The following is a 12,541-nucleotide window of genomic DNA, read 5'->3' on the forward strand; positions in this document are numbered from 1 at the left end:
TTCGGACCAGGAAGGAGCAGGGACATGGCGACCTGTCTGGATTCTGGTCATATTTTGAAAGTAGTTGAGTCAAAAGTCTACCCTAATGGATTAGATGTAGAATATAAAAGAAACCAAGCAGTCAGGATAATCATAAGATTTTTTGGCCTGAGCAACTGGATGGATGGAGTTACCATCCACTGAGATAGGAAAAGATGTTAGAGCAGCTAGTTTAGGGTGGTAGATGAGGCATTTAGTTGAAGACATGTTAAACTTGAGCTGTCTATTGGACATCCACATGGACATGACAAGCAGGCAATTAGACATGCAAGTCTGAACTTTAGGAGAAAGATGGACCCTTAATATATGCCCCTTAATATTTGTAAAAGGCCCAGAGCAATATCAGGTTCCTAGTAAGAAAGTAAACAGTGGTCATGATTAATATAGTTCCTTCTCCTTTTTTGACCATGGCATTTGAATTGCCTGAAGTAACTGCAATGGTCAAATCCTGTTATAAATAGTTACTCTTGCAATTAAGTATTGCCATAAAGCAATCTTCTTACTTTTGGGGTTTCTCACCCTCTTTAATGGTAAATTCCCCATTTTTCAAGTGCAAATGAGGTTACTGTGGGGAGGGAATTGAATCCATACTAATAATAGAGGAATATGCAAATTGCCCAGGATGCCATCATGTACCAATCAATCAGGACAAGGGCAGGGCCGCGGCAGAGAGCTCTCAGCACACCTGCACCCGGGGTCTGAAGGGTGCGGAGAGGAAGGGAGAGCAGATAGGCAGTTAGGGCAATCAGGCAAGGAGGGGAGAGCAGATAGGCAGTTAGGGGAATCAGGCTAGGAGGGGAGAGCAGATAGGCAGTTAGGGGGATAAGGCCAGCAGGGGAGAGCTGTTAAGACTACCAGGCTGGCAGGGGAGCATTTAGGGCATCACACAGGCAGGCAGGTGAGCAGTTAGGAGCCAATGGTTCTGGATTGCAAGGGGGATCCCGGATTGGAGAGGGTACAGGCTGGGCTGAGGAACCCCCTCCTACAACCGCGCCCCCCACCCCCATGCACAAGTTTTGTGCACTGGGCCTCTAGTTTAAAAATAAAAATTACAGCATATGATGTACACAGACAATCAATGCAATTTTGGAAAATGTCCTTTGAGTACAGAATATTTAGCCATAGGAGAAATAATGTTATAAGTATGACAGTTAAGAGAGTAGATTCTAACTTTGAAATTAATTTATACTTCAGCATATCACCTTGAATATCTAATATGTTAAGTCCCAGTTTCCTCATCTTTAAAATTGAGACCTGAAAGAATTGTGAAGAATATTGAATGAGATAAATACAAAGCACTTAGCACAATGCTAGACCAGTACTTTCTTATAATTCCCAGCTATGATGATGATGATGATGATAATGGTGATGATGATGATGATCAGCAACTTTACTTTTTATTTACAATTGAATCTAAGACTAAAGATTTTTCTATGGTTTTTTATTTACTATGGACTTTTCATTGAATATGTTTCTCAATATACCACTTAAAATTTAGAAAACTTACTCTCAAGACATTATCCCAGTAAAAGGAAAAAGGTATTAGGAGTAGAAGTCAGAGTCTGATCCAACCTGTTATTGGCACTTCCATTCTCTTCTCGACTCCAACCTGCCCTCCCTGCCCTCACCCCAGTACCTTGCCCATATTGCTAATGAACAAACCGAATGAATTGACTCAAAAGGAAAAATACTAAACTTATCTCTTCCCCCTTATGTTATTTTAATTGTGTATATTTTTGTGTATAAGCATAGTTCTTTGAGGGGGAAACAAAACGCTTACTATAAAAAAACACATATCCTTTTAGTCTGGTAACTTTGGAAGCAAAAGATGGTTTCCATATTAAGAAGATGGAAAAGGAGTAGTTTTAATAGAGGAGGGCACAGAACCAATGCACGTTTTAGAATATGCCTAAAACAACACTGTGAACTCCAAGTTATGCTAAATTGGTGAATAGGATAAATAGAAGCCAGCTCCAATGTGATTGCTCAGAATGAAAGTCAATAGTGAACTCCCAGAAAGCATCTCAGCACAGCAGAAACTCCTGCACTCGTGACACACGGAGGCTTAATTGGTCCTCCGATGGTTTGGAAGAAAGGCTTTGAAAATACTTCTGACCTCTTAGAAGAGATTTATAGACATATAATAGAGCTTTAATCCTTGCATCCTGGTATTGCCAAAGTAAAAGTATATTGGAGTATATCCAATCCTAATCAGACAATGATTGTCTGACATCCCAACTCCAGGCCAATCCTGGATCCCAGTCATTCTTTTTCTAGGCCCTCAATTACCTTTACACAATGTCTAATGGGGTATATCCCCCCCCCATTAGTTCCATATTCATTGTATTTTGATAGAATTTTTTTTTCTTCCTTCTTATTTCTCTGTGTGTTTGAATTTCTATCATGTTTTGGGGGGCCTAACTTAATGCATCCCTTTTTACTTGTAATAATATAAATTTCTTAAGATCATTTACTCTTGCTCCAGACTACTCCTCTGACGGTTTACTGTACTTACCTTGCATTTTTCTCCTTTTCCATTAATTTCATAGTTTTTCAACAGAAACTAGTGATATTATTACTAAGTTCTCTATTGAATTAGAATATACCCATGAAAATCACCCTAAAGTAATAAGTTGTATTTTAAAAGTAAGCACACAAGAGCTTAAATATATAGAGATTATTGCACCTTTTAAGGAAGTTTTAATGATATGCACATAAGCTTTGAAATTAATTTTAGAACCATCTTAACAAGAAGCTAATCCTCTTATTGTACCTTAGCTTCAGGTTTTCCCCAGATTAGTATCACTCACATAATGCATGGCACCGGGTGCCAAATTTCTTGCAATAGTTTCCAGAATTCACAGCAGTCAGTAAGGATTTTCAAATGTATATGGATCATATCCTGAAGACAATTCTATAGGAGAATTACAAAATTGGTTTTGAGTCGCCCTGGCCAGGTGGCTCAGTTTGTTGGAGCATTGCTCCATACACCAAAAAAATTGCAGATTTGATCCCAGGTCGGCAAACATACAGGAGACAACCAATTGATGTTTCTCTCTCATGTCAATGTTTTATTTTTTTTCATCCCCCGCCCCTGTCATCTCTCTCTAGAATCAATAAAAACACATCCTCAGGTGAGGATTAAAAAATAATAAAATAAAGTAAATAATAAAAAAAACAAAATTGTGTTTTTAAGTATTGGCAACATAATTAAAATGTCCACCGTTCCCCAGTACTTTAAAATGTAAAAGTCCCTTTTGGATGGGTAAATCTTTTATTTCTGCTAATAAACTGAACTTACTATTTTATAGTCACTTCATAGAAGCCAATTCAAAAGTTCAGTTACTTAAACTATGTTTCAGTACATAATGTGCTTGAAACTTTTAATCTGTATATGTGGAAAATAGGCTCTTGATAATAACAATATGTCTGTCTTATTGTCTCTAGGACTATACTTGATAAGAAGGAACTACTGGAGTTTGCTCAACTTGGCTGTTACTTGGAATATGATCTCTTTGGTAATGAACTCCTTCATTACCAATTGAACCCGGATATTGACATGCCCGATGATAATAAAAGAATTAGAAGGTAAATATGGTTAAATCTCTCATAGCGTTCCTTTTTATTTTCATATCTGGGTGGGTATTAGCAAAGATTCGGAAATCAGGAAACAGGAAGAACCAGAGACTTGCAGAGAAAAATATCCCAAGGCTGTTTCAGGGAGAAAAATCTCTATATATTACTGCAAGGAGAAAATGAGTCATCCTAAGTAGGCAAAAGCTTAACAGAGCCTTACACAGTCAGTGCAGATGGGCAGCTGACAAGAAACAGATAACACTCAACACCTGCCATGACAATAAGAGAATAAACCATGTTTTCCTGTTTTTATCTCTCCTGAAGTAGGATGTTTCTTTCCCAGGTTGAACACACTCAAGTCATAACCTCATACAATATATTTTTAAATGCCTTATTAAAAGTAGTCACTAAAGAGTTGGCTGCAACTTAAATGCTATGATGTCTAAAGACTAAACAGCATATAAAATCTAACCTTTCAAAATGGTCTAACATGCAGTGAAAGCAAAGACCTGTACACGTGGAAAATTTTGAGAGTCAAGGATGAATGGCTACCTGGTTTATCTTAGTTACATGGTGATGTGAACACTGAATGCAGCAAGTTGGGGAACCTGAAAGAAGAGATAGATTTGAGATTGAAAAGGATGACTTTCGTTTGGGAATATCTACGTGTTGCTATCCAGAGGGGCCCTTGGATAAGAGTGTGAAGCTCAGGCTAGAAATTTGAACTGAGGCATAAATATAGACATCATTGGATTGTATGCAATAGTTGGAAGTGTGGAGATGAATAAGATCACTCAGAGAAGAGAATGAGGTCAGAGCCCTGGGGAACACACACGTTTAAGGGATGGACTCAGGAACAGACACTCAAGGACAGGTTGAGAAGTTTTCAAAGTGATAAGAATATCAGGAAAATACATTATTGTGGAAGTTGGTGGAGAAGAATGCTGAAAGCAGAAGGGCTTGAATACGTGTAATAGGTGGCAGATATCAAGTGAGATAAAGACTGAAAAGTATCCACTGGATTTCAGTCAGGAGGTTCTCATTTCACAAATAGTAAGTGCAGTCTTGTTAGAAAAGACTTGAGGAATAAGCAGGAGGTGAGGAAGGGAGAGGATGTAGGGGTTACTCTTTCAAGAAGCTTGGTACTGAAGGGAAGCAGATGTGTAGGGGTAGAACTTGAAGACAAGACAGATCAAAGAAAGGTTTAGTTAGGAGTTGAACAGTGTTGATGTAGCTGAGAGTGAGAGCAGAGAGACAGAGAGAATGAATCCAGGGAAGTAAGTAGTGCCTGTTCTACAGGGTTGTTATAGAATGTATATGAAGTAAAGTATACAACATTTTTAGGTGCATGTCTGGAGCAGAATATGGAACTGGTCACTTAATGTTCATTTAAAAATCTGGAGAGAGAAGAGATACAAAGAAAGGCTCCTAAGGAGACAAATAGATGGGATCTGAGAGGCAAATAAAAAGTTGGTTAAAATGAGGTTTACCTTATCCACTGAAATGAGGGGATGCAAGTAATGGGGTGAATACAAATAAATCTTGGTGAGAGGAACAGGAAACTGAGAACATATGGCCTCATATGGTCTCTGTGTGCCCATGACAGTCATCTTCCGAGAAAGAAGGAGTGGATTCTGGGCAGAACCCTGAAGAAGAGGATGTAGGCTGGGGATAGATGTCAAGTGAATGAGAGGAATATGGCTAGGGACAAGATGTGTGCGAGACCCAGGTGAGGCTAGAGATCATGACTGCATGACCGTATATTGGCACCAATGCACACATGATTTAGTGATTATTTTTTAAAAATATGTTTTGTAGTTTGATAGTGGAACCAGAGAAGCTTTCTGAGTTGAAGCAAAACAAACCAAAAAACATGAGCAGTTAGAAAGATTGAGGGTTGGGATTCTATCTAAAAAATGGGAACAAGGGAGGGGTTGAGATGTGGGTCGTGAGGTCCAACTTGAAGGAAAGAGAGAAGTGGGTAGATATATAGCAAGGGCAAATAACCAGAAGCTTTAATGAAGTGGGTGAATACATTTAGTAGGAGAGGGTGAGTGAAAACTAGAAAGATGTAACTGATGGTCAGAGCGAGAAACTGAAGATTTAGATTTCAGAGAGGAAGTAGTTCTCCATGATGACAAGGACCAGACTACGGTTCCAAGAGTAGAAACTGGTTAGAATGGAAGTAAGCAAAACTGGAGTAGAGATTTGATGTCCAGAAACTGTGAGGTTCAAAGAACAATAGTAAACATGCACACTGGGGTTGATGGGAAGATCTTGAGCCAGTGGCCACAGTTGGGACAGGCTTAGCTTCTTCCCCCTGGGCAGTCGACCTTTCTATCTGTACACCTTTCTGCTGTCCCCATGTATCAGCACTCTTCCTTGATGACCTCATTCAGAGTAAAATATGCTTCAAGTTTAGCATCACTAGAGAGAGCTGGTTGATCAGGGTTATACTAGTTATGTAGAGGCTCAGCTCTACATAAGTGAACTGCTTGGGGTCCTGACCAGTGAAGCTATGTCTTTTTTTCTTTTTTTTACTACTCAAACTAATTCTTTGATAAACAGATTTTTTGTTTCATTTTTGTTTATATTGTTTTAATGTTTTTAATTTACTAGCCCAGGAACATTATTCAATACTGGCAAACAGGTTTCCCTATGCCCTACTAGATCATGCCATACTCAGGTGAATATTCTCTGACATTTAAAATGGGGTGGCATGGTAGGTCTTTATCATCTTTCATGTTTTCAAAACCATGATTTCCTGATGAATATCCTCAACACACATTTTACAAATCATCTTGGAAATAGGAAGTTAGCTCTGAGGACCTGCTTCCTTTTTGGCAGTGAGGTATATCTTTTTCACCCTTATGTCTTACTTGAGGCTACTAGACCTTCTGGAATATGACAGGAGATCTGCAGAGGGGGATCTATGAAGGAGATGTGGGGAAGGATGACCAGCAGCTCTCCCACTCACTATGCCTTCTTAGCATATTTAATATCCTTTCAGCTATTAAATAGAAAACAAGGACTTAATTTTGTCAACTTTCATTGTGCCAAATGTAAACATTCTAGATGTATTAAATACATCAAAAATTATATACACGGAGTGGCCAGATTATTATGACCACCTGACATTTGTAGGCAAATTAGCTATAATTTCGCGCTGAAGTTGCTAGAGGACCAGACCATTATAAATAGGGAAGCAGGTTGTTTACTACAACAGTAGAAGTGATTTTTTTCTGAAGATATGGGAAAACAATGCAATATAACAGCCTTTGAACATGGGGTATATATATACACACACACACACACACACACACACACACACACACACACACTAGAGGCCCTGTGCACAAAATTTGTGCACTTGGGGGGGTCCCTCAGCCCGGCCTGTGCCCTCTCACAGTCTGGGACCCCTCGGGGGATGACCACCTGCTGGCTTAGGCCCACTCCCCGGGGGATTGGGCCTAAGCTGGCAGTCAGACATCCCTCTGGCAGCCCAGGAGCCCTTGAGGGATGTCCACTTGCCAGCTGGGAGCAGGCCTAAGCTGCAGTCGGACATCCTTAGCGCTGCTGAGGAGGTGGGAGAGGCTCCCACCACCACCACTGTACTGGCAGCCGTCAGCCTGGCTTGTGGCTGAGCAGAGCTCCCCCTGTGGGAGTGCACTGACCACCAGGGGACAGATCATGCATTGAGCATCTGGCCCCTGGTGGTCAGTGTGTGTCATAGTGCCCAGTCATTCCCAGTGGTTCTGCTGTTAGGGTCAATTTGCATATTACCCTTTTATTATATAGGATAGAGGCCTGGTGCATGGGTGGGGGCCGGCTGATTTTCCCTGAAGGGTGTCCCAGATCAGGGTGGGGGTCCTGCTGGGGTGCCTGACCAGTCTGGGTGAGGGGTTGAGGGCCGTTTTCAGGCTGGCCAACCCCCCCTGGCGATGGAAGCTCTCAGCCTCTCCTTTTTTTTCTTTTTCTTTTTTATTCTGGGATTTATTTACCTTCTATAATTGAAACTTCGTAGCCTTGAAAGGAGCTCAGAGCCAGCCAGGACGGGCGGGAGGGAAGCTTGGCTTCCTCCATCGCCAGGGGCAACCCAAGCCTCCTGCTCGCTCCAGCTCCATGGCCACGGCCAGCTGAAAGCAGGTATCTGGGGTTTATTTATCTTCTATAATTGAAACTTTGTTGCCTTGAGTGGAGCTCAGAGCCACCGCAGCAGGTGGGAAGCTTGGCTTCCTCCATCATTGGGGCAACCAAGCCTCCTGCTTGCTCCAGCTCCATGGCTGCCGGCCGCCATCTTGGTTGGGTTAGTTTGCATATAGTCACTCTGATTGGCTGGTGGGCATGGCTTAAGGCATAGTGAAGGTATGGTCAATTTGCATGGTTGTCTTTTATTTGTGTGTGTGTATATATATATATATATATAGTGTGTGTGTGTGTATTGTGTTTATGTATCTCTATGTATATGTGTGTGTATGTATACTTAATCTCCCTCAAATTAAAACCATGCATTCTGTCACTGACTCAAGTAGAGCCCTCAGTAATGACTGAATGAACTGTTGGATTGTGTGCCCAAGTACCCTTGTCCCCCACCTTTTTGGCACTTGTTTTTCATCATTCATTGGCAGTATTTTCTGAGCCCTAGTAGTTGTAGAGCTCTGAAATGCAAGAACAGAGAAGTATGCTTTTGCTACCTCTGGTTTTCAGCACCAGAAATTCTGTGTCTAACACCTGTTTTCAATCTTCTGCTCCATTTCTCAAATCTTATTATATCTCTGCCTTTTCACACTTTGTAGTCTCTCTCTAATATTTGTTTTCAAAACACTAACTCATTTGTATTTCTATAATTACTGTGATTTTTTTTTGTCTTCTCATCTGTAGTGGTTCATTCCTCCTAGCTGCATCGCTAGAACTACTGTTCTTCCATACAGTGGTACTGCATGAGAGATGATCTCATTTTAGGAGTGACCAGGCAGTTTTCTTGATGGGATATAATTATGTTTCTAGAGCCATAACATTATCTCCCTCATGAAATAATTAGTCTCCAGATCCTTGACTTAATGAGTTCTAAGGGTTCCCATTTTCAAATGAGTATCTTATCCACTGTGTTCTTTCCTTACTACTACACAATTCATTAAGTTTATGTTGTTGACACAAGGATATGACACAAGGATATTACACAAGGCCTCTTACAGAATTTTGCTTATTCATATATATTTATGCCTCTATAGTAATGAGATACTTTTTTTTCCCTCAAAGACAGATGAAAAGTTGGGGAAAGCAAACTCTAAAATTTCCGGTAGTGTGATACTCCTTTTCAGTTGTGGATCAAGGATTGTCACACTAAGTTTCAGCATTACATATTGTTTCTGTCAAATCTTTCTCTTTTTCATAAATGATCGATAACTCTCTTAGATACTTCCCTCAAAGGGAATTTGTTCCAGAAGTAACTTCAGAACTTTTGGACATTACACAAATCTTAAAGAGGCAAAGAACTCTGACGGCACAATTAGCATTCCATGTACTTATAGGACACACATGGGGTACACGTGATGACATGGGGTACACGTGAAATGAATACAGAGTTCTAGACAAAATATCCAAGTTGACTCCTCTTTTCTGCCACTTGTATCCCTTTGACCTGCAAACACAAGGCCTAGTTTTCCATTGTAATTTATTTTTAAATGTATGTTTTCAGAGGGCAGGGTTTTGTGCTTGAGTTTTTGTGTAGTGCCCCACGTTTTGCTTCCTGTAGTGGTTGTTAAATATGACCCATGCACTGGAATGCCAAGAAGTGCTTTTGAAATAAAAAGAATACCTAGATCCACTTGGGAATCTAGAGACTGACGGTACTATATAGCAAATGCCAGAGGAGAGACACTGTCTCCAAGTTACATCTGTCATCAGGGACCCATGCAAGTCACGACAGACACTGCCCAGAGTCCAGACACGTACAGATGGTGGCTGTCAGGAGGTGACTCATGCTACGAATTACAGCATGAGATGTTTAGACAATAGCCAGGAAGCCCTTCTTTAGTCAACTAACTGTAAATTTAAAGGAATGGCTCATTATTTATAGCAATTTTGTTGAAATGGAAGGAAGGAAGAGTAAATTTTTATTGGTCAATTTAACCCAGTGCTCCAAGACTAAGTCAAAATTCTCATAGATTTCAAAGGGACAAATGCTCCAAATACAGGCGTACCATTGCTGACCTTTAAAAAAGGACTGAATAGCACAGCCGTCATGGCTCAGTACTTGAGCGTGGACATATGAACCAGGAGCTCATGGTTTGATTCCAGATCAGAGCACATGCCTGGGTTTCAGGCTCCATCTCCAGTAGGGTGTGTGCAGGAGACAGCCAATCAATGAGTCTCTCTCATCATTGATGTTTCTCTCTCTTCCTCTCCCTTCCTCTCTTAAATCAATAAAAATATTTTTTAAAAAGGACTGTCTAGCCATCATATGCCGTTCGCTTCCAAACCAGCTGATTTTACTCTCAAAATGTTTTACTTGTATGAAGATTCCTTTTGTTTCCTTATTTAATCACAAATGGTCATTGATGTTGTTTGCTAGAAAAAAAGGAGAGAGACTGAGATCTGAAAAACAGGCCCACCGAGAGGCATTTTTAGAGTGGAGAACCAGCCACAGATGCAGAACAAAGTTATTTAGTGAAATGCTAAAGTGGCCATTCACTCAAACTCGCACCTCCTGTTAGAAGCTATCTTTAATGCAGTATTGCCAGACATTGTCCTAAATATCAAAGGCTGGAAATTTCTGTGTTCATGGAATAAGGATCATGTTCCTACCAAAATGCAGCAGTATCTTTATCATCACCACGCAGGTCTCCCAGGACAGATGCCACAGTGGAAGGTGGGATTTCTCTAAGCACAGTAGGTTTCTAAGTAAAAGTTTAAAGCACCCTGAACATTTGTAAATGTGAGACAAATGATGTAATGCGTTAACATTTTTCACAGGGTGCGCCTTCTGGTGGATGAAGGCTATGAAGACCGAATTCTGATGGCACATGACATACACACAAAGCATCGGCTGATGAAATATGGAGGCCACGGCTATTCTCATATACTCACCAACATTGCTCCTAAAATGTTGCTTAGAGGTATCAACAAGAATGCACTTGATAAGATACTAATAGAGAACCCTCAGCAATGGCTAACTTTCCAATAAGATGGTCATAAATTCACCCCTTGAATATAAAGCTTACAGAGAACATTCAGTGATCTCAAACCGACTCAGATGTTAATTAATCAGAGCTACATAGAACTAATGATGGGTCATTTCCTTCTTGTGAGAATTGGAAGCGTTTTGCCTTCTCAGAAACTGGCTATTACATCTGCACCTTTAGGGAGTCCCTGAGCCTCATTGAGCCCTAGTACTTTGCCTTAACAAATAATCACAGAAGCACCTGCTTCCAAACAATGAGTTACGGTCTCAATCCCTTTAGTGAAGTCTTGTTTTGTTTTCTTAATCTATCAGCTGCCCTTCTTGAGAATTTAAAGTGTTTTGAGTTAAATTACCCCCTTCTGGAGCAATCCAATGTTTCTTGTAATATTGATGATCCTACTAATTATCCTGCTGTTCTTTAATTAATGCCTAATGAGTAAGATGGCACTTTAAAATAGCTTCTTCAGCAAGAGAAGTGAAATTTTGAGATTTTTTTTTCAATAGATACTGTAAGACAATTAACAATTTACAATGGTAAAAATATTGTGGAAGGATAATTATATGCTGTCTACCTATCTGTATATACTTATCATAAATCAATTGTGCTGCCTATGCCTTTCTGGCATCCATTTTTGCTATACATTTTTGTTGTGCTTTGAAAAATTTGTATAAGGGGGCAAGAACACATAACATAATACTGAGTTACAAAAATTCAATCATAAAAGTCAGAATATATTACATAATATACTTTAATGAATCATTACATTTATAATAACAAAGGCCACAATTTAATCAATTAATCATGTGTAATGCAAAAAAAGAGAAATGTTTGCTATATATGTATACATATATATATATAGTCCCTTTATTTTCTATACCTTTTATTTGTTTTTCCTTGGGCCTAACTAGAGAAAATAATGCTTATTTTTCTGAAGAAAAGGTCAGGTCTATTAGAAATGACAATCTGATGCTACAGCCAACTCTCTAAAAGGTACCAGCCTTGGCACCCTCCTTGGAGCATGCCCATGACCTTCTCTCAGGCACGTACTATTTTTTAAAACTTGAGAGGTCCCCATGAGACTTGCAACCAGGTGAGCAGTGGACAGCGGCAGCTCGTCCCCAGCTCACCCCCTGAACCTGTCTCCAAGTCTCCCTTTTCTCTGACCTTTAAGTGAGCTAAAGCAGCCCTGCCCAGGTTCTTCTGTTGCTTTTTCTACCCTAAGCCCTTCCTTTGTTTCCTTTATTTCAGCTTTAATATGTACTCTCAAGATAAATAAATAAATAAATAAATACATTTATACCTAAATAAAATAAAAATAAAAGGTATCCATCCCTAATGGTTTGTGTAAATAAAGCCTTTAAAAAACTCAGTTAAAACTCTTAGTTGATGTGCACTGCTTTTTATAAGTTAATCTTTTGGTTGAATTCTCTGTTTGCTGTTACCTAAAAATAAAACAAAAATTCTACAAACCCTGTTGCCAATTCTTTGATAATTACATGTTGTTAAATAGAAATAAAATTCATTGCAACTCCTTTCTGAGTTATCTTATATATAAGGATGGTCAAATGGAACTAATCATTATTCTTAGTGAATGGGCTAAGTGTTTTTAATCATATAATCATGACAGTTACTCAGGCTAAGGCATTTAAACCAAGCAAACAGTACCTTCAGATGGAAACACCATGCATAGCTCTTTTGGAAAGGTGAGGTTTGCTAAATAAAAGATATTTCTGCAGATCAAA

General features: G+C 39.6%; 1 protein-coding gene across 4 annotated transcripts in view; it reads left to right on the top strand.

Moving 5' to 3' along the window:
- PTER (phosphotriesterase related) overlaps positions 1-12,332 on the top strand; it is a 74,452-nt gene extending 62,120 nt beyond the window's left edge. For all 4 annotated transcript variants that reach the window (XM_059660157.1, XM_059660168.1, XM_059660176.1 and 1 more), the window contains 2 exons: positions 3,487-3,627; positions 10,591-12,332. In XM_059660157.1, the coding sequence (XP_059516140.1) occupies positions 3,487-3,627; positions 10,591-10,801 (352 nt within the window). In that variant the 3' untranslated portion in view covers positions 10,802-12,332. The remainder of the gene's footprint in view (positions 1-3,486; positions 3,628-10,590) is intronic.
- The last annotated feature ends 209 nt before the right edge of the window (positions 12,333-12,541 follow it).

This window comes from Myotis daubentonii, chromosome 1, assembly GCF_963259705.1.
Source record: "Myotis daubentonii chromosome 1, mMyoDau2.1, whole genome shotgun sequence".
NCBI classification, from domain to species: Eukaryota; Metazoa; Chordata; class Mammalia; order Chiroptera; family Vespertilionidae; genus Myotis; species Myotis daubentonii.